The sequence below is a fragment of the Schistocerca nitens genome, chromosome 10, assembly GCF_023898315.1.
Source record: "Schistocerca nitens isolate TAMUIC-IGC-003100 chromosome 10, iqSchNite1.1, whole genome shotgun sequence".
In the NCBI taxonomy this organism is placed as follows: Eukaryota; Metazoa; Arthropoda; class Insecta; order Orthoptera; family Acrididae; genus Schistocerca; species Schistocerca nitens.
In genome coordinates, this window is record NC_064623.1 from 98,804,015 (window position 1) to 98,829,954 (window position 25,940).

The window sequence follows — 25,940 nt, forward strand, 5'->3', positions numbered from 1 at the left end:
TCTTGAGTGTTCAGTTTTGAAATGTACCACGTGAGTCTTTGCAATATTCAGCATCAATCCATTTATCACACTGTCCCAGGCTTTTACAATCACTTGATATTACAAACAAGCAAAACTGACAGTTACCTGCCACTGCATATGCTGACTTGTGTAGTCTGTCTCAAAATAAAAGAATTCAGCCTGCGTATTATGTTTGTGCTCACAAAACTCTAAAAGAAGTTGGTTGATTGACAGGAAATTTTGACATAACACTGCATTCAAATATGTGTGTTTCTATATACCTAATTTGTGAATATGTGCAACATATAAATATACGTGTAATATATAAAGGGGAATCATCATTACCAAAACTATTGAAAAGTTCTTTACCAATTTACTCCAAATTTTTGTGTATGATAATCTAATGAGCATTCCGGAGGATGTAGGCTATATATTTTAATTCAAGTAATATATAGGGGATTGCCCTGTTGCCATTCGTTGGTTGACAGACAGTGCTATGGTTGTTGGTTCATACATACAAACATCCCTCACCCCGTCACTGCCCCAATCCAATATGAACATGTGTCAAATAGTTCTTGCTGTTTGTCTCCACCTCACGTCGTAGGCAATCACACGTTAGCTACGCTTTGGACCACACACGTCACTTGCGATTTAATCATACAGTAAGCATGGCGGCACAGTATTCGTTTGAAGAACAATGAGATATGGTTTTTGTTTATGGACTAGCATACGGTAATGCGCATGGAGCAAAGCATTTGCGGTCACGCGTTGTCCAGAGCATCCAGCAACAGGGCAATCCCGTAGCCAGTCGGAGTGCGTGGCACCAAGTTTCCGTAGTTTAAAAATGGTTTGTTGTCAACCTACACGACATTAGTAATTTTTGTTCCGACTGGCATCAGCTATCCAGGATTAAAATTTCATGACACAATTTTTCTCCACCCTGTATAATTAAATATTTAGTATATAAAGGGGAAATATTGTTACCAAAAATCTCGAAACGTTATTGAGAAGCCTTCATTCTATGGTCATTGACAAAGTTGCTAAAAATTTTGCGCTATACTCTAATGAACATTTGGATGGACATAGGCTGTATATTTTTAATGTATATAACGTGTAACTAATATTTAAGAGAGAATTGTTAACAAAAAACTCAAAAAGTACTCAATCGATTAACTTTTTCACCACTCTGTAATAAACATTTGGACACATATAGGCTACATATTTTTAATTATGTAGTATATAAATATGTATAAAATATGTAATAGTGGAGCATTGTCAGCAAACAAGAAAGTTGTATTTATAGCTTATTTGCTTAAGATTAGAATGCTACGATAGAATCTGAATTTGCAGTAACAGTAAATAAGGATCAAGGTCAGAGAAAAGGGGGAGGAGGAAATGGATGGAGAGGTGGGGGGAAATGGACAGAGAGAGGGGAAGGGATTAGATGGACAGAGAGAGGGGTCAGGAGACATAGAGAGACGGAGGAGAATATGAGAGGGGGGAGGGAAGGGAGATGGTGATGGACACAGAGAGGGGAAAGGAGGAAGAGGTGGACAGTGACAGGGGAGAAGGAGACCATGATGCATATCCGCTTCCCATACATACTAGCAATTTTTCATTTACCAGACTGAGCCACAGCAATGCATAGCTGGATACAGAGTAGTTTATTATAACTTATTACAGCTTAAGTGAAAAAGTAAAGTTTATTGGGAAATTCTGAAGTTTAGACCTACAGGTTGCAATGACTTTCACGTTTCCCTCTGTAGGACCATGTTACACAGTAAAACAACATGGATCGTGCTTCAGCGAAAGCTGGAAACCAGATGTTGCATCATTCGGTTGGCCACAGGCATATGAGAAAGGGTTAAATATTAAAGGATTGTATGATAACTTTGTAGGTGCATGTCGAAATGTGGTGGTCAAACATACTGTATTACAAAAAATCTGAGAGTTATCTGGATTGTCACTAATCTTAATTCAAAGTAGTAGTTTTCAGACTTGGGAAATATGTTGCTTGCCTGACTGTTTCACTTTGGCTGCAGTCACAGTAGCACCGAAACAATTGCCAGACACCATTGCCAGGTTCCACCTGAAAACATTGGCTGACAGCTTTGTCACAGTGCACCTGATCTTTCGTCAGTTTTTCACTATTAAAAGAATGGCGAACATATGTGAATGAGCTATATCTGGCCCTAGAACAGTGTCTACGCTCATGTCATGTAATTTGCGTAAATAACAAATTGCTAACTTACATATGCAATGATGGCAAATGATAGTGACCTAGATGGGTCCCATAGGAGTTACATCAGGTGAATTTGGTCACTAAGACATAAACACGAATTCGCTATAATGCTCCTCAAACCACTGCAGCAGAGTTCTGGCTCTAAGAGACAGACATTATACTGCTGAAAGATGACATTGCCTTCAGGGAAGACATCAAGCACAAAGGAATGCCGGTGGCTCGCAGCTGTCAGCGTGTCTTCAATTTACCATCACAGGTCCCATGCAAGTGCAATAGAATGTCTCCCATAGCATAATACTGCTCCCACCAGCCTGCGTCCATGGTGATCGGCGTGTTTTAAGCCACTGTTCACCTCGATGATGGCATTTATGGAGACGACCATCAACCTAGTGTAGCAAAAATGTTATTCGCCCAAAGAGCCAACATGTTTCCATTGATTGATGCTCGAATCTTGATTGTCCCCAGCCCACTGCAGTTTTTATTGACAATGTTAAAATGTGAACATATGGGGGTAGCTTGCTGTGGGGCTCAATGTTAAACCATGTACGATGAACGGTGTGCTCTGAAACACTTGTGCGTCTGCCAGCAGTTCACTCATTCGGCAGAGCTGCCACAGATTGCCATTTACCCTACTTTACAGCACTGACAAGCCCCTGTACTCCATGTTCTGTGATGAGTCGTGGACCTCCAACCTGGTGGTAGTTTCACTGTCCCTCTATCTCTTTCCATAGATGCTCATGACAGTAGCACATGAACATTCAAACAGTTTCTCCATTTTCGAAATTCTTGTTCACAGTGTCTGCATAATAATTATCTGCCCTTTGCCAAAGTTGCTTATCTAAGTGGACTTCTCCATTTGCAATCCATATCTTCACTAGGGTGATTCCCTGCCCGTTTCTGCTCTGCTTACATACACTACTGGCCATTAAAATTGCTACACCAAGAAGAAATGCAGGTGTTAAACAGGTATTCATTGGACAAATATATTGTACTAGAACTGACATGTGATTACATTTTACGCAATTTGGGTGCACAGATCCTGAGAAATCCGTACCCAGAACAACCACCTCTGGCCCTAATAACGGCCTTGATACACCTGGGCATTGAGTCAAACAGAGCTTGGATGGCGTGTACAGGTACAGCTGCCCATGCAGCTTCAACACGACACCACAGTTCGTCAAGAGTAGTGACTGGCGTATTGTGACGAGCCAGTTGCTCGGCCACCATTGACCAGACGTTTTCAGTTGGTGAGAGATCTGGAGAATGTGCTGGCCAGGGCAGCAGTCGAACATTTTCTGTGTCCAGAAAGGCCCATTCAGGACCTGCAACACGCAGTCGTGCATTATCCTGCAGAAATGTAGGGTTTTGCAGGGATCGAATGAAGGGTGGAGCCACGGGTCGTAACACATCTGAAATGTAACATCCACTGTTCAAAGTGCCGTCAATGCGAATAAGAGGTGACCGAGACGTGTAACCAATTGCACCCCGTATCATCACGCTGGGTGATATGCCAGCATGGCAATGATGAATACACGATTCAATGTGCGTTCACCGCGATGTCGCCAAAATCGGATGCGACCATCATGATGCTGTAAACAGAACCTGGATTCATCCGAAAAAATGAAGTTTAGCCATTTGTGCACCCAGGTTCGTCGTTGGCTACACCATCGCAGGCACTCCTGTCTGTGATGCAGCATCAAGGGTAACCACAGCCATGGCCTCCGAGCTGATAGTCCATGCTGCTGCAAACATCGTCGAACTGTTTGTGCAGATGGTTGTTGTCTTGCAAACGTCCCCATCTGTTGACTCAGGGATTTAGACTTGGCTGCACCATCCGTTACAGCCGTGCGGATAAGATGCCTCTCATCTCGACTGCTAGTGATACAAGGCTGTTGGGATCCAGCACGGCATTCCGTATTACCCTCCTGAACCCACCAATTCCATATTCTGCTAACAGTCATTGGATCTCGACCATCGCGAGCAGCAATGTCGCGATACGATAAACCGAAATCGCGATAGGCTACAATCCGACCTTTATCAAAGTCAGAAACGTGATGGTACGCATTTCTCCTCCTTACACAATGCATCACAACAACGTTTCACCAGGCAACGCCAGTCAACTGCTGTTTGTGTATGAGAAATCGCTTGGAAACTTTTCTCATTTCAGCACGTTGTAGGTGTTACTACCGGTGCCAACCTTGTGTGAATGCTCTGAAAAGCTAATTATTTGCATATCACAGCATCTTCTTCCTGTCGGTTAAATTTCGTGTCTGTAACACCTCATCTTCGTGGTGTAGCAATTTTAAGGGCCAGTAGTGTATTTTTGTTACTGCGTCATGTGCCTGCAGTGCCCCCAGGCAGTATCCAGTTTTGTGGTGGGCAGTGGTCATAACATTTTGGTTTATCAGTGTGCATGTTAATTAAAATATATTTGAGGTATTTTATATTTAAATGACTTAGGTACTTGAACTGAATGAAAGAAAGATGAAAAAAATAGTGACTGAAACGGGATTCAAATCATCAGTTACGTCTCAAGTGCTACTGATTTCCCACCCCTATCTTCAAGTATTTCATCCTCCATCAGCCAGAATCAAACCCAGGTCCCCTTTATGGTGGATGACCAATTTTACCTCACAGTCAAGCTGCCTGTCAAAAAATAGATCTGACTTTGGGATATTAAAGATGCTCAGAAAAATTCAAAGTTGATTTTATTGAGAGTTGCATTGAACATCTGTGGAATTTTCATATCTGGGTTCTGAACTTTACATGTCATAAATATAAAAAATTAAAAAATCTGATACTGTGTGTGGACTTCTCGTGAGATTGCTCATGTGCTGGCGCACTGATTTGAAAAGATCGGTGATCTGTGGCCACAGTCAGTCATTGGTGAAATCCACTGATGTTGGTCCCACTGTAACTGCAGCCTTAGTGACCTACATCAATAGGTACCAGGTTATAAAAACAAATAAAAATGATTTGCAGGCAAGCTTTGTTGACAATCTGAAGAAACCAATCTCATGGAGTATATATGTAATAATGCATAGCAACCATAGGTGAACATATCGTGTAACAAAAAACTCTTTTGCTGCCATATCATATATCAAAGTCCCTTAAAGAAGTGCAATTATGACTAATATTGATCCATGCTGAACTCGCATATTAGTAAGAGGTGCAGCCTTCATGGATGGCAATGTAGGCACTGAACTCTGGCATCCAGTCAATTGCACAGATTAGCAAGTATTGTCCTACTATATGTTATTCCACACCTGCTAGACCTGTACACATGCTTCTGTAATGATTGTCGGTAGGCGAGTCACTTTTCGTCCCATCACATCCCACATGTGCTCGATTAGAGACAATTCCAGAGATCGGGTTGGCCAGGGAATTTGCTGCACATCTTACAGAGCACATTGAGTTTCACAGACAGTGTGTTCCTATTAGAACAGCACATCACCTTCGTGTTGCAAGAATGGCAAAAGAACAGGTCTAACAAACATTTTACGTGTATTGAGCACTGTTAGTGTTCCTTCCAGAAACAGCAAAGGTGAATGGGGGTTGTAGCTTATCGCGCCCCAGACCTTAAGTCTCTCTTGGACGAATGCACTCTGTGAGACAGTGCTCACCAAGTCTACATCGTATGTGCAAATGACTATCTCTTGCGTGCAGGCAGAATCTGCTGTCATTTCTGAAGACCACAGCATACGATTCTGTTTTACAAGGGATCCTCTGACAGTACCAGTCGAGCTGTGCACGTCGATGCTGTGGTGTGCGCAACAGTTCGTGTTGACGTGTCTGGGCTAACGAGACCTCTTATCTGTGCTATGATAGCTGTACAATCTGCCACAGCCACCTTTACAGTATGATGATCCAGGGAGGCATCTATGTTACGTGGAAGTCCAGAACCTTCTCTACAGGTGTGAGGATGTTCATGTGACCACTGATGTCACAACTGATGCAGCATGTCCAACTTGTGTGGCAGTTCTACAGAATGACCATCCTACTCAGAAGGCCACAGTTTGACCCCTTCAAACTCACTGTTGACTGTAGGAAACACAAGTGCATCTCCATGGAATGATTGCCTGCTTGCTTCACATGTTTGCACCACACAGACTATTCTGCTCTGAGCATTCCCTGTTAAAGGGTAGACACAGATGCTCTGGTTGCTATGCCGCTACACTATCTATTGGCGGATGATGTTAAAATCATTATCTGTACATCTACTGTCTTCCTGGTGGCATATGCCATCATCAGATCAGAATTGACATCATCATTTCTGTTGTACTAATTTTTTGATGTACTAATTGTTTTCCCCAGCAGTGTATATTCTTCAAAGGTTCAAAGATATATACGGTTTCAGGTATGTAGTGGACTGTTAAGGCAGCCAGTCCACAGTGAAGTAGCTGAAAGGGCACGCGTCAACTCACGCCGTCTGGCGTTAAGTCTGGAACAGGATTCGTAATGAATGTGATAAAGAAAAGAACGTAGCTACTAGAACACTTAACTTTTATATTGTCCTTTGGTATACAGCATTCTGGATGATACAAGTGAGACTCTATCTTGAGGTACATGCAACGTTACAAATGGTTAATGGCGCCTTGCTAGGTCGTAGCCATTAACTTAGCTGAAGGCTATTCTAACTGTCTCTTGGCAAATGAGAGAAAGGCTTCGTACGTGTAGTCGCTAGCAATGTCGTCCGTACAACTGGGGCGAGTGCTAGTACGTCTCTCGAGACCTGCCGGGTGGTGGCGCTCGGTCTGCGATCCTGACAGTGGCGACACGCGGGTCCGACATGTACTAATGGACCGCGGCCGATTTAAGCTACCACCTAGCAAGTGTGGTGTCTGGCGGTGACACCACAAGGTTGATGAGAGATTATTGCTGGTGCATTAAAAATGTTGCTGGTGCTTTAAAAATACTTTACAAGTGTTCAAATATAACCCTAAATTGAGTTATTTGTTTCAGTTCAAAATTTCTGATCATTAATGCTCCCTAGAAAAGTATGGACAGTGTGACTGCAGGGTTCCTTATAGTGTGGGGCCGTGTGCCACACGGATAAACCACCTCTGTGCTATATACTCTACATAATGACCCGTTTTCAGGAAATGGTATCCACTACTGCAACAGTGACACAGACGCGCAGGGCAGGCAGCCGGATCTTCGCTCCTGCCCGTGCCCTGGGGCTGGTCAGCAACCACGTGCCACACGCGCTGAGGTACATACGCTCCCGCAAGGAGCACCTGGTCGTGACGTGTATCGGGAAGGCGTTCCACACGTACGGGCTGTCGCACCTTGCCCTGCTCAGCACCAGCCCGCAGCACGCAGAGGACATATCCTGCCTTGCGGCCGACACCTACCACGTCTACACTGCGGCCGGCTCACAGGTAGGAAAACTGGATATTGGCTCCAGTTTATGTTCACGCCTTTATGGACTTATTGATTTAATATTAAAAAGCAAAACATTTCCTAATGTTCTGCAAAACTGCATGTATTTGCTCACAAACTAGCATTTGACTTCTTAGGCCATCTTAAGGTGGCTAATGAATGTTGCAAACAGAAAGGGACATTGCTGGCCTAATTACGCTTGGCGCCGCCTCCATTGTTTGGGAAGGAAGAAGGGAAATACTCAGCTACTGGTTCAAGGATGCATGAGGATATCATGGACTAGTTGCCAAGGAACTTTGGTTCATTGAAATAATGTGTACCGATTAATCATTTACGAAGTGTCATGTTGTTTCTTCATGTGCTAGTGCTGTTTACTTCAATTTGTGGGTAGCTTAGTGTGAAACATGGCATTTTAACCATTGTTTTGCTAGTTGCACATTATTGGAAGCAGAAAGGTCTTTTACTCTGTATCAGAATTGGAAAGTTTAGTGGTAATATGGGCATTTAAAAAGTTTGAATATTTTTTGTGGGGCAAAAGTACCAACGTACACTGTGACCATCAGTCACTGTAATTTCTTTTAACATGCTAACTATTGCACCGTAGATTAGCTATGTGGTGCCTATATTTACAGGAATTCAATTTCGAAATCATTTATATTAAAGGAAGTCAGAATGCTATTGCAGATGCCCTGTCTAGGCTAGGCTACCACAAGGTTCAGAGGAATTTGGTGAATTAACAGAGCAAGATGCAGAACTCAGAATGCAAGGTACAACACAACAGTCTGATTACCATAAGTTTTGTAAGCAAATGAAAATTATACAACAGCAAGATCACAGATGGAGTAAAGTCATGAAAAACCTTAAGCAAGGTGAAGGTGGAAAGGTAAGTAAATGGTATTAGGAGTACAAGGACATTTTGTTTCATAGGCGACATTAAAAATCTGATCGATATCGTGTGTGTATTCCTGAAGATTAAATCGACAAATTTATAAGACACATTCATGAAGTATGGGGACATTATGGAATAGGCAAATATACTGAAAAAATTGCAACACTTTGTTATTTTCCAAATTTGAGAAGATGAGTCTTACAGGTATTAAGAAAGTGTGCAATATGTCAAAAATCAAAACAGTCCAATGTGTCAAAATATACGAGTGTATTACGTAATACTCACAAAAAACCCTATAGATATTGTATCCCTGGACATAGCTGATCCATATCCAAGAAGTAAAGGAGGAGCAAGATATGTAGTAGCACTATACAATATTTTCTCGAAACATATCAAAATGTATGCCATTAAAAATGCAACAGCCACAAATATCAGAAAGAGAATTGAGGTAGACTATTTGAGAATAACAGGTAAACCAAAGGGACTACTCACTGACAATGCTTCATACTTTGTTGGGCAAAAGTGGAAACAATTTATGACCTCACAGGGCATAAAGCACATATTAGTAAGCCTTTTTCACCCAGAAGTAAGCCCCATTGAACAAGTCTTTAAAGTATTTAACTGGCTTATTAGGACGTACACCCGTGACAAACACACCCGATTGGTAGAATACGCAACTCCTTTCATGCAAGTTGTCAATAACCTTCCACATTCTTCAACAGGTTTCACACCTAATGAATTGATGTTCCGACAAATCAATGAGTGGGAGTTGCCCATACCAAAGGGACCCACTGCAGAAATGACACTATAAGACAAAATTTTGAAGGACAACGAGTACTCTTATGGATGCTAAATTGACAAAAATTGGCACACTAAATAAAGGATACTAAATTGACAAAAATTGGAAAACAGAATGACGAAGCATGGTAACATTAATTTTTTATCGCAATATAATTGTACATAGTGCACATAATTCAAAGTGTAACTTTTCTTCCGGAGTATATTTTAAGATAAAGTAATGTGTATAGACATAAGTAATTCTTTTGATTTGTGCACATAGGCATAAAATTAACAGCAATGAGACGTAATACACTGCTTCATGCAAAGCAAAAGTATAAACAAAATTAGCTTATGGCTCAGCTGTCGCGTGCTCAACAATACTCGTTGATGGCAGGAGAGGAAACATTGACCTGTGCGCATGCGCGACATGCTGGCAGAAAGTGCAACCAAAATAGGAATGCAATATGTACCTAGCTTAAATACAAAATAATCGGAAATACTACACAAATACATCTACTGTCTAAGAACTAAGGAACCTATTGATATACGTACACAGAGATTTAATTAAGTACTAAGCTATATACAACATAGCCTGAGGCTTAACTACGACCAGTTGTTGTTTTCCGGTGTCGTAGTGTGACTTAGTTCAATACCTGGAGAAATTTCAGTGAGTTGCACTGTGTGTGTACGTCGCCAATTTGTGTTCCTGTGCATTTATTTTGCTGTCCAAAGGTCAGCTGCGGTACAGCATAAGGCATGGCATTGTTGCCGCGCGTCGACCACTGTTTCGGCTGACTGTTTCTATTCATATTTGGCATAGGGCCTTGTGATAGTTAATTTGCTTGCTTTTGGAAATTTCTTTTAAATCGTTTGTTTTTTTCCATTCCCGTTACCTTACTCATTACCTTTGGGTATGTAATTTTGCTGTCGTGTGTACCAACCTTGCTGTGTATTTTAATCATGTTTTCCTGACTGATTTACATAAATATATTGCTGTTGTGCCTGATTTTCTGTTGCTCTGTGGGGTACAGATTAAGTTGATAGAATCGAGCACTGACAGAAAATATTTAGTGTTGTGCGCGGGTGTTGTGACTAATTTTTCTGTAATGTGAGATGGTAAACGACTTTTCAAAATTTTTGACACGTCTGCCTGTGATATTGGTTTCGTCCAGTAGTGCGTCTTGTTCAGGTATTTTTCAAAGTATCCACGTAGACTACCGTATTTGCCATTGAATGGTGGAGGGTTGAAAACTTCGCGTCTGAGTCTTTCTTGCACTGCTCAGACCAGTATTTGTTGAGGAAAGCTCGTTCAAATTGGATATAAGTGCTCCAACGTTCGGCCAATTCAGTTGGCCATAAAAGCACATCAGCTTGCATATATTGCACGACAAATCTGATTTTCTGTGCTTCCATCCAGTTGCGTGGAAATACATGACGAAAAGTAGTGATAAATAATATGGGATTCATTCTTTTACCTTCGGTAGTGAATGTAGGAAACTGTTGCTGTCTCAGCAAACCTTGGTCTGCAAAAATAGTTGACAGACTCATGGCATTTTCAATTGTATTTATGTTGTTATTGTAGTTACCTGTAATTCTGGCTGGTAATTGTTCAGGTGTTGGGAGTTGTGGATATGTTTACATTTTGCAATCTACAACTGTCACTGGTACCTGCTGTGGGACTCGTGACAGTTTGTGAATAGATACCAACAGGTTGGGGTATGTTCACTGTAGCCTGTGTATTATTTACATGCATGTTTAGAGATCTGGTAATATTTTCTTCTAAAAGATTGCGGATCCTATTTTCCGGGGCTTGTAGGATAATGTTTACCTTGTTCACGATATCTTCTTTCTCTCCTTCTTAGTGCATGCTGAGTCAACTTCTAATGTTGCTACCCTTAATGTAGCTCTTCTACAGCAAGAGGTACACCTTCACAGTCATTATTTAGTTTGTTAACGACAGTGGTTACCTTTTTCATGTCGAAACCAACTGGTTTTGTGTGGCTTCAATGTCTGTGTTTGTGATTTTCTTTATTTGTTGTTCTACTCAGCCGTGATGGTCATTAAAAGAATCTACCTTCTGTTTTACCTGCATAATGTTACTGTTAACTTCAGAAATTACTTCATGCTTTACTTGTGTTTTCATATCATTCAATTTTTATCGATTTCAGTGCGAAAATTTTTGACTAACTCATCGAATTTTTGTGAGACCGTGTCTTGCAAATCCTTGAATATTTGTTTTTGTTCTTGCTTCATTGCATTTAGATCTTGCGTAACAATGTTTTGTTGCTGTTTTACCATGTTCATATCTTGTGTGACTGTTCAGATTCTGTGTCAAACATTCATGAGTGGTATGTCGCTCTGGGAGGTGTGTGACATTGACTCGTCAGTTGTAAACATTGTGTCTTCAAGGTTATTCTGATGTGGAGTGTCGCTGTCATTTTTCACTCCTGCGACACTCATCTCTGATCTGCATAAACCTTCTGCAGTAGGCATGCATGGCGCGTGAACTTCAATTGTTCGATCTTGCAATTCCTACACCATCTTGGCTGAGTGCGTTTCCGCTATCGCTATCAACAATGGGCATATATTTTTCGGCCATGTTATATGAATATGCAAAATATAGAAATTTCACAAAAATGTTAAAATTTCATACGCTAATTATTACATTTGATAATCATCTATTATAATGTGCAAACTATTGTGTCACAATTCGTTATGTTTTACTGACAATGTGTATCACACTGAAAAATTCCTGTAAATTTTTCGCCAATAAAATTCAAGGAAGGGAATAATAGGAAAAGGTTTTTATCTACATCAAAAGAGGCACTACAAAGCGTAACCGTGCAAGCAACTTGCATAGCCATCCTACCTTTGTTGCGCTGAACAAAACAGCTTACTTTGGAAAATTTTTACATAACCTGCATCCAGTTCTTATTCCTTTCAAAAATTTTCTCCTCAATTTTGCCTTTTTGCGTTGCTTGCTCCCCGTCATGATTCATGCAAACAGAAAATACAGGCAATTGTTTTTTTATAATTCATAATGATGACATAGAAATTTCTTACTATAACAATAGTTAACAAACACTACTCACGACCGATGTCCTGAAGTCCTTTCACGCGCGTTGACAGTTGTAATGTGAAATAAATAAATACTGAAAATGATTGCATTACTAAAATGTCTGTGCTTATCTTAATTTTTCTTGGCGATTGGACTTCGCTGACCTTTTAGTTGAAGCTGCCGGCAGCAGACTCCGGGAACACCGACGCTTTTCATAATCATGAAAATCCTCTTCCTATAGTATTCATCTTCACTTACTTCAATAAATAAAATGCTTGATATTGTTTTCTAACATCATATTATTCAGGCACACATCTGATACATCAAGATCGCAATACTTCATATCTAAAGTCACACATCTTCATCGTCCTTCTACATACGAGAGTCTTAGAGTGTGTGTGTGTGTGTGTGTGTGTGTGTGTGTGTCTAGAACAGAAAACTGCACAAAAAGTCTCTTCATTTGTCTGTGCCTAACCGCGCCTTGATAATTAACAACTTTGCTAATGCTTCTCTTCAATAGATGTTTCATTTTGGTTTTATTCTTAAATAAATATTAACTTTGTAGCATCCTGGGGGTCTTTAATCATGTATTTATACAACTTACACAGATATTATTGGTACAGAAGATGCAAAAATGTTACAGAGTGTTTGCAGAGGAAAATGTTGCACTTTGTCACATGCAAATAATTAAATTAGCCAAAAAGGCTAACATTCATAACAGACTGTAAGTGTTCACATTCTGCATCATGTTATGAATGTTCTTCTATTAAAAGATGATCTGCAAAGTTTCGATCTTTCTTCCGCAATCTCCAGCTTCTCTCAAGTTCAGGTAGTTATTGGTATTATAAAATGCAGGTCTGTAGTCTTGAGACTTAAATTTTTTTCCAAGGTTGTCTTAAATGTTGCCGATATATGGGATTGTGCGCCAGGCTTTGTAACTACTGATAAATTTCTGTAGCCCATTGTACAAAATGGTTTAATCTTATGCACATTCTGTTTTCGTAGTACGTTGTCAATCTTGCTCAATCCAGCCGTTGCAGGAAGTGATACGTTTGATGACCTGCTCTTCCATTCGAAAGGCTGACACAGATAATGGAAAAGATATGAGGCAGTGTGACATCGTGTGGGAAGTTGCCTATTTGTGGCCGTATGGTTGCTTTGGGATTACCGTATCTGTTTTATGTTTTTTCATTAATTGATAAATAAGTGTCTTGTTGTGTTAATATCTATATGCCCAGGATTGTGTAAGAAGCTGAAAGCCAACGCATGACCAAATAAACATAATTTTGCAGAACATTAAGAAGTTTTTTCTGTCTTAATATAATGATCATGTTCTGCCCAGCAGCGACGGAAAATTCAGTTAACTTATGTATTTGTTTGTTTTTTTATTTATTATTCACAATGACAGCGTATTATCGGAAAAGTTAACAAAGGCCATACAACTTGCATTATTGTGGATAATAAAAAGAATGTATATAGGAATTATTCTTGGTACTTTAAACATTATGAAAAAATAAAAATATTAATACTACAAAAACGCTAATCTTACTACTACTTTCTACCACTATAAAATTACTATGAACCCCATAACCAATTACCCATCTACTAATACTGCTGTTGGTACTATAGATTTTGTTTTGCTTAGATTCATTTATTGGTGCGGTTGTTTCCACTACTTGATCCGCCCTCATAAAACCACAGTCAATAGCCATATTCTGCTGGATTCCTTGGACATAAGTCAGAACATCAGCAGCATTTCTGTTGTAACAAGTAACTCCACATTTCACTATAACATCTTAAGAACCATAGTTCTGTGATCATTTATACCAACACTATTGAAAGTCTATAAAAACTATTTCATTCACTAGTTACCTTCTCTCATTTTGCAAAGTATATTGTCTTATGAGGGTGGCAGCATGCTGACATGTGGTTGGATGCCTTGTGAAGTTGTTGTTGGCCTTCATGGATAATGCACAGTCACAAGGGAGAAATGAATGACTTCTTTCGGGAACACTGTGAGTGATTTTTTAAAAATCTTCCAGTCTGTCAATGGAAGGCATATCCTTACTACAGCATTATTTTTATTTTGATCAGATGCAATGTCTGAGAACAGGTGTACTTCTCTAACATTCTTCATTACATAGTTTTCAATGTAGTGGTACAGGAATGAAGAGATCTCATTTGCTTCCTTTTTTGCTTCACCTTCCTGATACAAGTATATCATGGAATGCCTGGACCTTATATCATAAATGCAGAAACAGTTAACCCACAGCTGACGTAAATAGAATGTTTCCTACACTGGGGTGTTTGGCAGAGGCAAGTTTTGCATGAAGTCGAAAACTAGTCCAACGATGTCATTCCTGCCCATACATTCTTGCTCATTTGTTCTAATGAATTGATAAAATGTCCTGCTGCACCACTTGTGAATATCCAACTCAAGTTGTGCAGCTCTTTTACTACTGTCAGAGGTATGTGGACCTTTCAACTTAGCGGGAAGTTTCTAACATTTGCCACATACATCAATTTGGGTACGACCAATAGGAAAATTGTAATTTTCTCGAAAATGTTTCCTATAGAAGTCGTGTTCCATATTTACTTCTGGATAATTCGTAAGGAACATATCATGCATAGTTTTTGGATCTAAGGGTGCATCTAGGTATTTCATTTCCTTCCCAGCATAGTGAGTTTCTTTGAGTGGGAAAGATGTGATGTGGGTATCTATCAAATTTATTACATTTTCCAAAATTTTTGTTGTGCTTGGATTTGGCCATGCATGGATTTGGCCCATGCGTGTCCTTTGGAATTTGGCCTTGAATTAGTAACTGGCAAATAAGCACATTTCTGTAATATACCATGAAGACTGAGAAAAGCACATTTGCAGACATGAATTCTTCTACCATAGACATTGGCATGGTAAACAAAGGAATGTTGTTTTTTGATGCTGTCAATGTCACTTACAACTTTTCTTGGCCTTCTTATCGAAATTTCACCTGCCACAATTAACCCTTGTAGATAAATATCCTGACTATTTTTTCCATGTTTAAAAAGTTTGAAAGTATCTTAATGTGATCATTCTCACCGATACATTAGAAACATTCCATTCGGCATCCGGAATTTATCAAACAATTGCAAAGCCTGTAGTGCATACTATGGAATTTATATTACAATAAACTTGTTGAATGGATAAATGTCAGTACTTGATTCTTTTCATCTTATGCTCACTTTCATTTCACTTTCATTTGGGAGACATTTTGAAAGATGCCATTCAATAACCTACAACAACAGTCAACAATAACCATGACACATCACGAAGTTGGCACCAAGTTAGTGTTCTGTTATGCTTTCTGTATCTGTGTCGGCATAACGTGCGTCTTGGTCTGTTTAATACATTTATGTAAAAAAGTGACTTAGTTCCTTTCTCGACCAACTGATTCAAATACACATCGGTTTTGATCACAAGGATTCATTAAAAATTAATAATGAAGCATCCAAATGGTAACCGGTTTTGATTTTATCAGAAATCATTTTCAGACGACGTCCCATCAGATGGTGAAAGAGGCAATGCCTAGAGCATTGGTAAGTGTTGGAGGACACCACTGGTGAAAATTTTCATTATTTTATTTTTGTTTGTTTTTATGTCATCACTTCAGACATAATTATTTGTGTTGCAGATATTTGCATGGCGGCGTGGTGCGGAACTCCAACATACCTATGGGCAGCCCGGTGGCCCAGATGTGAAGCTTTTGCTGCCATTCGGTCCGCACCTGGTTGCGGTGGACAGCAGAGGAGTGTTGCGTGTGTGGGACATTAAGGCCGAGGATGTCTACACGGAGCTCAGCTTCGAATGCAGTTTGTTCGAGCCCTCTGCACTGGTGCACCCGAGCACGTACCTCAACAAGGTTTGATGGGTGTTTCCTTCTTATGGCATGTCGATAATGTTACTATTAGTATAAAATGCTATTTTGACATGTTATCATGTCTTAGATGTGATTTTGTGTGTTCTTGTGAATAGCTGTGCGAGGGGACAGCTAAGCTATCTGTGCATTTCACTCACTATGTTATCAATCTACTTCAGCTTCATCTGTTTTACAATTGGTTGCTTACTCATTCATTTTGGTATTCTTATCGAGTCCTACATTTTATGACACGTTTTGAAAATGCTAATGAGATCTTCCTTTAGCTTTCTTTCTAGAATGTTTACAAGGAACTGGTTGTGTCTTTTTGTGTGACCTATCCACTTGTATCATCCTTGTTGTATTCCTTAATATTCTTTCATTATCAGGTCTTCAAGAGCCATCCTGGTTAGTTGTTGTATCAGTCTCCTTTATACCGAACTGGCATCTACAGCACCTCAAAAGCTTCAAGAGATTTCATTTCTTTGTGAGGCCTGACATAGTTTGTGACACTTAAATCTGTAATAGCTTCCAGTAAAGTGTTTGTCTTGGTCACAGTTGGATAACTGGTTTCAGTTGTGAAACAACTATCTTTAGATTGGTTTTTATTGTTCTGGTCTCCAGAGGGACGATGACTTTGATGCTGTCCGTGCTAGTTATGATGTGTGAGCTCTTGATCTCTGCACAACTACCACAGCTTACATACCTCTGAACCTGCTTACTGTGTTCAAGCCTTTGTCTCCCTCTACAGTTTTGATCCCCACACTTCCCTCCGGTACTGAAATGATGATTCCTTGATGTCTCAGTGTGTGTCACAGGCCGGCCGGGGTGGCCGAGCAGTTCTAGGTGCTATAGTCTGGAACCGCACGACCGCTACGGTCGCAGATTCGAATCCTGCCTCGGGCATGTATGTGTGTGATGTCCTTAGGATAGTTAGGTTTAAGTAGTTCTAAGTTCTAGGGGACTGATGACCTCAGTAGTTAAGTCCCATAGTGCTCAGAGCCATTTGAACCATTTTGTGTGTCACATCAACAAGTTCCTTCTTTTAGTTAAGTTGAGACACAAAAGTCTTTTCTTACCAATTCTAGTCAGTGCCTCTCATTGGTTACATGATCTACCTGTCTAACCCTCATCATTGTTCCGTAGCATCACATGTCGAAAGCTTCTAATCTCTTCTTTTCTGAGCTGCTTATTGTCCACACTTCCATACAAGGCTATACCACAGACAGATACCTTCAGAAAAGACATCCTAACATTTAAGCCGATATTCGATATTTACAGATTTCTCTTTTTCAGGAATGTTTTTCTTGTTGTTACCAGTTTGCGTTTTATATTCCTGCCTTCTTTCCCTTCTGTGCAGATAGCAAAACTCATCTACTGTTTTAATGCCACATTACCTAGTCTAATTTCCTCAGCATCACATGGTTTATTTCGAGTTCTCTCCATTACCCTTGTTTTACTTTTGTTGATGTTAATCTTATAACCTCTTTTCAAGGCATTATCCATTCCATTCTTCTGTTCTTTGAAGTCCTTTTGTGTGTCTGACAGAATTACAATGTCTTCAGAAAACATCCAAGGTCTTTATTTCACCTCTCTCAGCTGTAATTCCATTTACTAATTTCTCCTTGGTTTCATTTGCTACTAGGCCAATATACAGGTAGGATAACATCAAGGATAGGCTAGAGCCTTGTATCATTCTGAATAGTTCCCCAACTCAACAAAGTGGGGATACACAGTTACAATATAAGAGCAGTAGAAGTTAAGTGTAGCAAGTCTTCCATTTAAAATATACAGAAAAATTCGAATAACAAAATGCAACATTTTTAAAATCCTAATAAAAAAACACACTGTTAGAAAATTACATGAGAAGTCAGTCTTGTACAGATGTTTATTACATAATGTAATAACGCTACTAGAAAGTGTACAGAAACAAGAATGACCCAAGTCTTGTCTTAATTATTAAGTGTAAATTCAGAACTGTTTCTCTGCTGTCTTTGTCCTTCCTAAAGCCAAACTGTCTGTCAGCTGACATCATCTGTATGTTATTCAGCCACTTGGCTGCATGAGCTGACAAGCTGATTGTACAGTAGATGTTTATGTTACATCTAAATCCCAAGTAGTATATCTCTCTCTCTCTCTCTCTCTCTCTGTGTGTGTGTGTGTGTGTGTGTGTGTGTGTGTGTGTGTGTGTGTGATCTAGATTGGTATGAAAATTTGCTTTAGTAGGTCATTTATTCAAATTACATGTTTCGGGTAACTGTGTTGCCATCTTTGGATCTGGAAAAGTAGTGCATAAGATATGAAGATGGCAACATAGCTTGCCGAAACCATGAATTTGAAGAAATGCTCTGCTAAAGTGATCTAGGCGTTCTGAATTTTGTTACTTCTATTTTCACTCCCCATATGTTAATGATTATGGAAGATGTAGTCTGCTATGTACCTGTAGTTCCTGTGGACCTCCTTTTACACGTTATTTGATGTAATTTTATTTCTGTTTGTTTTGCAGATACTGCTGGGCAGCAGACAGGGACAGATGCAGCTGTGGAACATTCACAAAGGTGCACTGATACACACTTTCAAAGGCTGGAGGTCCCCAGTGACTGTGCTCGCCCAATCTCCAGCTGTCGACGTGGTGGCTGTCGGCTTGGAAGACGGCCGAATCGTCCTGCACAATCTGCGCTTTGATGAAAGCATAGCCACACTTGTGCAGGTAATTTGCTCTCACATGGGCATGTATATGGAAGGGATATTCACAAAGTTCTTGCACTGATGAAGGAAAAATATTATTCGGGATATCAGTTTTTTAAATTATTTATTCCACAGTTCTCCTCTTTTCATAATGGCTTTCTCCAGACCATCCTATTTCAGTCCTACTTTTTCTTTTCCTTGTGCCTGAGTTTTAACATTAGCCCAGTATTTCCACATTCATTTCCTATGCTGCATGAAAGGAAAGCAGTGGTTGAGAAGGAAGTGAGACAGGATTGTAGCATATCCCCAGTACAGAGAAAAATTTGGCAGAGGAATTTAAGTTGAGGGAGAAGAAATAACTTTGAGATCTGACGATGACGTTGTAATTCTCGTCACAGACTGCAAAGGACGTAGAAGAGCAGTTGAATGGAATGGGCTGCATCTTGAGAGGATATAAGATGAGCACCAAGTAAAATAAAACAAGGATAATGGAGTGTAGGTGAATTAAATCAAGTGATGCTGAGGAAATTAGACCAGGAAATGGGACACTTAAAGTAGTAGATGAATTTTGCTATTCTGGCGGCGAAATAACTGATGGTTGCTGAAGGAGAGGGAATATAAAATGTGAACAGACAATACTAAGAAAAGGATTTCTGAAGAAAAGAAATTTGTTAACTTCGAATATAAATCTGTTAGGAAGTCTTTTCTAAAGGTATTTGTCTGGAGTGTACCCATATATGGAAGTGAAACATGGACAGTAAACAGTTCAAACAAGAAGAGAGTAGAAGCTTTTGAAATTTGATACTGCAGAATAAGGCTAAAGATTAGATGCATAGATTGTTAACTGGTGAGGAGGTACTGAATAGCACTGGGGAGATAAGAAATTTGTGGCATAACTTGACAAAAGAAGGTGTTGGTTGATAGGACGCATTCTGAGACATAAAGGGCTCTAAAGTTTAGTATTGGAGGGAAGTGATGGGGTGGGGTCAAAATCGAAGAGGGAGAGCAAGAGATGAATTGCAGTAAGCAGATTGCAGTAGTTATACGAGATGAAGGTAGAGTAGCATGGAGAGCTGCATCAAACCATTATTTGGACTGAAGACCACAGCAACACCATCACCAACACACAACAACAACAACAACAACAACAACAACAACTACTACTACTACTACTACTACTACTACTACTACTATTCATTCAGCACTTCGGCCAATGTTTTGCCAGTTTGTAGTGTTTTGCTTTTCTTGAAAACTGAGGTGCTGTTGGAGTTTATTCTTGAGCAAAATCCATTTATGGGTATCCTTCAGTGGTATCCTCACTTCTTGCAGGTCTTTTTCTGCCTCACTGAACTACACCTGCTTCGTTTCCTTATTCACAAAGCAGAAAATCCAGTTGCTCACCCTTTTAGAACTCAAGAGGACGTCATTATCAGGAAAAAGAAAACTGGTGTTCTACGGATCGGGCAGGTAGATTAGAAAATTTAAAAAGGGAAATGGATAGGTTAAAGTTAGATATAGCGGGCATTAGTGAAGTTCGGTGGCAGGAGGAACAAGACTTTTGGTCAGGTGAATACAGGGTTATAAACACAAAATCAAATAGGTGTAATGCAGGAGTAGGTTTAATAATGAATAAAAAAATAGGAGTGCGGGTTAGCTACTACAAACAGCATAGTGAACGCATTATTGTGGCCAAGATAGACACGAAGCCCACGCCTGCTACAGTAGTACAAGTTTATATGCCAACTAGCTCTGCAGATGATGAAGAAATGGAAGAAATGTATGATGAGATAAAAGAAATTATTCAGGTAGTGAAGGGAGACGAAAATTTAATAGTCATGGGTGACTGGAATTCGAGAGTAGGAAAATGGAGAGAAGGAAACATAGTAGGTGAATATGGATTGGGGCTAAGAAATGAAAGAGGAAGCCGCCTGGTAGAGTTTTGTACAGAGCATAACTTAATCATAGCTAACACTTGGTTCAAGAATCATGAAAGAAGGTTGTATACATGGAAGAATCCTGGAGATACTAGAAGGTATCAGATAGATTATATAATGGTAAGACAGAGATTTAGGAACCAGGTTTTAAATTGTAGGACATTTCCAGGGGCAGAAGTGGACTCTGACCACAATCTATTGGTTATGAACTGTAGATTAAAACTGAAGAAACTGCAAAAAGGCGGGAATTTAAGGAGACGGGACCTGGATAAACTGACTAAACCAGAGGTTATACAGAGTTTCAGGGAGAGCATAACGGAACAATTGACAGGAATGGGGGAAAGAAGTACAGTAGAAGAAGAATGGGTAGCTCTGAGGGATGAAGTAGTGAAGGCAGCAGAGGATCAAGTAGGTAAAAAGATGAGGGCTAGTAGAACTCCTTGGGTAACAGAAGAAATATTGAACTTAATTGACAAAAGGAGAAAATATAAAAATGCAGTAAATGAAGCAAGCAAAAAGGAATACAGACATCTCAAAAATGAGATCGACAGGAAGTGCAAAATGGCTAAGCAGGGATGGATAGAGGACAAATGTAAGGATGTAGAGGCTTATATCACTAGGGGTAAGATAGATACTGCCTACAGGAAAATTAAAGAGACCTTTGGAGAAAAGAGAACCACTTGTATGTATATCAAGAGCTCAGATTGAAACCCAGTTCTAAGCAAAGAAGGGAAAGCAGAAAGGTGGAAGGAGTATATAGAAGGTCTATACAAGGGCGATGTACTTGAGGACAATATTATGGAAATGAGAGAGGATGTAGATGAAGATGAAATGGGAGATACGATACTGCGTGAAGAGTTTGACAGAGCACTCAAAGACCTGAGTCGAAACCAGGCCCCGGGAGTAGACAACATTCCATTAGAAGTACTGATGGCCTTGGGAGAGCCAGTCCTGACAAAACTCTACCATCTAGTGAGCAAGATTTATGAGACAGGCGAAATACCCTCAGACTTCAAGAAGAATATAATAATTCCAATCCCAAAGAAAGCAGGTGATGACAGATGTGAAAATTACCGAACTATCAGTTTAATAAGTCACAGCTGCAAAATACTAACACAAATTCTTTACAGGCGAATGGAAAAACTGGTAGAAGCCGACCTCGGGGAAGATCAGTTTGGATTCCGTAGAAATATTGGAACACGTGAGCCAATACTGACCTTACGACTTATCTTAGAAGAAAGATTAAGGAAAGGCAAACCTACGTTTCTAGCATTTGTAGACTTAGAGAAAGCTTTTAACGATGTTGACTGGAATACTCTCTTTCAAGTTCTAAAAGTGGCAGGGGTAAAATACAGGGAGCGAAAGGCTATTTACAATTTGTACAAAAACCAGATGGCAGTTATAAGAGGCGAGGGGCATCAAAGGGTAGCAGTGGTTGGGAAGGGAGTGATACAGGGTTGTGGCCTCTCCCCGATGTTATTCAATCTGTATATTGAGCAAGCAGTAGAGGAAAAAAAAGATTCGGAGTAGGTATTAAAATCCATGGAGAAGAAATAAAAACTTTGAGGTTTGCCGATGACATTGTAATTCTATCAGAGACAGCAAAGGACTTGGAACAGCAGTTGAACGGAATGGACAGTGTCTTGAAAGGAGGATATAAGGTGAACATCAGCAAAAGCAAAACGAGGATAATGGAATGTAGTTGAATTAAGTCGGGTGATGCTGAGGGAATTAGATTAGGAAATGAGACAAAGTAGTAAAGGAGTTTTGCTATTTGGGGAGCAAAGTAACTGATGATGGTCGAAGTAGAGAAGATATAAAATGTAGACTGGCAATGGCAAGGAAAGCGTTTCTGAAGAAGAGAAATTTGTTAACATCAAGTATAGATTTAAGTGTCAGGAAGTCGTTTCTGAAAGTATTTGTATGGAGTGTAGCCATGTATGGAGGTGAAACATGGACAATAGATAGTGTAGACAAGAAGAGAATAGAAGCTTTTGAAATGTGGTGCTACAGAAGAACGCTGAAGTTTAGATGGGTAGATCACATAACTAATGAGGAGGTATTTAATATAATTGAGGAGAAGAGGAGTATGTGGCACAACTTGACAAAAAGAAGGGACCGGTTAGTAGGACATGTTCTGAGGCATCAAGGGGATCACAAATTTAGCATTGGAGGGCAGCGTGGAGGGTAAAAATCATAGAGGGAGACCAAGAGATGAATACACTAAGCAGATTCAGAAGGATGTAGGTTGCAGTAAGTACTGGGAGATGAAGAAGCTTGCACAGGATAGGGTAGCATGGAGAGCTGCATCAAACCAGTCTCAGGACTGAAGACCACAACAACAACAACATGGGTAATGTAGCCAAATAAAACAATTCTCCTCCTATGACTGGATGAATGGTGTCTGTGATCTTACGTAGATGTGGATAGAGTTTGTGGTTGTATCGTCTCCCGGATTCACCTGGCTTGTTTAAAACTACATGAAAGCACTGATTTCAGTGATTACCAAGCTGAGATAAAGCAGCTCATCGCGTATTTTTCAAACAAGATTCTCAGTGCTTACCATTTTGGCAATGGAAGTGAAATTGTTCGGCACTCTTTCTTGGTTTCACATGTTGATTTGCCATTGTTACTCCAGTTAGAAGTTATTGACTGGCAAAATTCAATTTGCTGAATGACTGATTCTACAACACACTGAATTTGTCATGGTGATATCATTCAATACAGCAAAAAATATTTCGAAAGCTGCACAAAAATGCCACACAGACCATTTGCATGTTTGGATCTACATACTCTTGTGAGCAGCTTTTCTCAACAATGAAAAGAATAAAGACAAAGTAACAATCTTTTTTTTCAGAATGCTACTCGACATTAATGCCGCAAACACTTTGATGCCTGATATATCCGCCATTGCTCTGAAAAGCAAATGTTAAATTTCGGAAGTCTTGTGAACATATTCACTTTCTTTTAAAATAGTTGTTTCTCATTTCCATAACTTCCTATTTGCCCTAGGTAGCACATTGCTACATCGTAGCAGCTAAGAATGTGAGGTTCGCAGTTGTGTAAGACTAGGGAGGCAGATTAAAAGACTCGCTGTACCACCTGCTGTCCAGTGCGATTTTTCATGATTGACAATGCTCTGTAGAGCAGGGAGTGCAACACAGAGCTCATGAATTAAAACAGCATGGGCTAGATAGTCAACTTCAGGATATACAGCTCCAAGAAATCAGGGAAAATGCAGGATTTTTTCAGCCAGGAAAAACCTGAGAATTTTTTAGAATACCAGAAATTTGTCATTGTTTTAGTTTTCTGCTAAATTTTTGTAATTTGGACTGGTCAGAACTGTAACTTTAACAAAGAATTTTACTTTGGTCCACTACTGCAGAATAATACTGCAGCAACAAAACATAAACTAGATAATAACACCAAAAGAAAGCTTTAGTTGCAAAGGAAATAAGCTGTTTACAAAAAGAAAACACAATGCACACACGAGTGTCTGCCGACAGCAAAATGTGTCAAAGGCTCTAGGATGGATACTGCAATACTTTGTAACAACAAACTGCTTTCGACAAGCTTGACATAACAATTGCTTACATTTCTAACAAGTTCTGGGAAAATATTGTGAATGGTGGTTTGAGAAATATTACTTTCAAAGTAAACTTTGTTTTATGCCCTGTGAATTTGTTACGTGTGAGAATGTGTGATGAACTTTTTCAATCGTGGAGTGTTTGGCTCTCGTTCAAAACTTCGCACTTAAAGGACCAGCCTCTTCAAAAAAATTCAGGCTCAGAACACCAGCCATTTATACTGTTAATTAAAATTTGTGTTTGATATATCTTAAAGGGTAACACACACTGAAAAAAAAGAAATATTATATGTGGAAGCTTAGCTTTTCTTGTAGCTACACTGCTTGTATACTATTTTAAACTGATAATTTTTCCTATTTGTGGGGTTGCAATACTCAACAGTGATGTTGCTATTGGCTGACTACATCACATGTCCTATGCTCTGAATGTCTGCTGTCATTGACTGGCAAAATCACTTGACATGACCTGTGATTGGCTGACAAAGGTGCATCACAGTTTCGATTTTTCTGCTTCAGAAGCTACCATGCTGTATTTCGTGGAATTCGTATTTGTACTTCCATAATATGAAAATATATATGTACATATTGTCATGCATCAAAGATCTTTTCAAAATGTGTTGTTTTTTATGCTAGGTTTCATTTCCTGCAGTGTGGCAAAGTTCTACGTTGGTGTATGAAACCTTCACCATTCAAAGGATTGATAAGTTTTATGGCTCCACAAAAGTATAGTGTCACTTAACAAGGAAAACAGCATTTTCACCCAGGAAAAAGCATGTTTTTAACCAAGAAAAATTCGGGAATTTTCATGTCCAATTAGTGTTTCTACATTCAGGCTTGAGTCCATTTTCAAAACCTTTGTCACCCATTCTTTTTGGCCAGTTGCGAATCACTTTCTCAAGTACACAATTGATAAGTAGAGGAGGAAGTCCGTATCCTTCCCTGGCTGCTGATGTGATTTCAAAAGCATCTGAAATCTCTCCCATCAGTTGGAGGTGGCATTTGTAAGAATCTTCCAGCGGCTTGAGAGTTAAAACAGTTTTCACACCCAGTTTGCCATGTAATCATTCTGTATTTAGTTTCATAATTGAAAAAAGCCTTTCACATGTATGTGTTGATTTAAAAATGTTTTTCAGCCTCATTATGGAGATGTGGAAACTTTTCCCGAGGAAATGACTAGTTTTATTATTTAAAAAACTTTTAAATGGGAATTACATTACATACCAATGAGTTCCTTCTCCACATGCACAGGGACACTTTCAACTGAAATGACAAATTGTCTTGGAAACACCTCGAAACAGATGTGTTATTGGCAGTGTCCTCGGAATGTTTAGAAAACTATCCTTGTAATTCTTTCAACACCAGAATAAATTCTTCGAAATACTCATTTTCTTTAGTGTCAGTGAGCTTAGGAAAAGAGATAGTGAATTTGTCTCTTCCGCAACACATTTTCTCTTTAAATAGATCCCCATCAAATCAGAAATAAGTTGT

General features: G+C 39.6%; 1 protein-coding gene across 1 annotated transcript in view; it reads left to right on the forward strand.

Moving 5' to 3' along the window:
- The window catches only part of LOC126210665 (WD repeat-containing protein 36), a 96,195-nt gene that overhangs the window by 18,794 nt on the left and 51,461 nt on the right, over positions 1-25,940 (forward strand). Inside the window, exons 2-4 of the mRNA XM_049939995.1 lie at positions 7,342-7,623; positions 16,023-16,250; positions 18,751-18,954. Coding sequence (XP_049795952.1) covers positions 7,345-7,623; positions 16,023-16,250; positions 18,751-18,954 — 711 coding nt within the window. The 5' untranslated portion in view covers positions 7,342-7,344. The remainder of the gene's footprint in view (positions 1-7,341; positions 7,624-16,022; positions 16,251-18,750; positions 18,955-25,940) is intronic.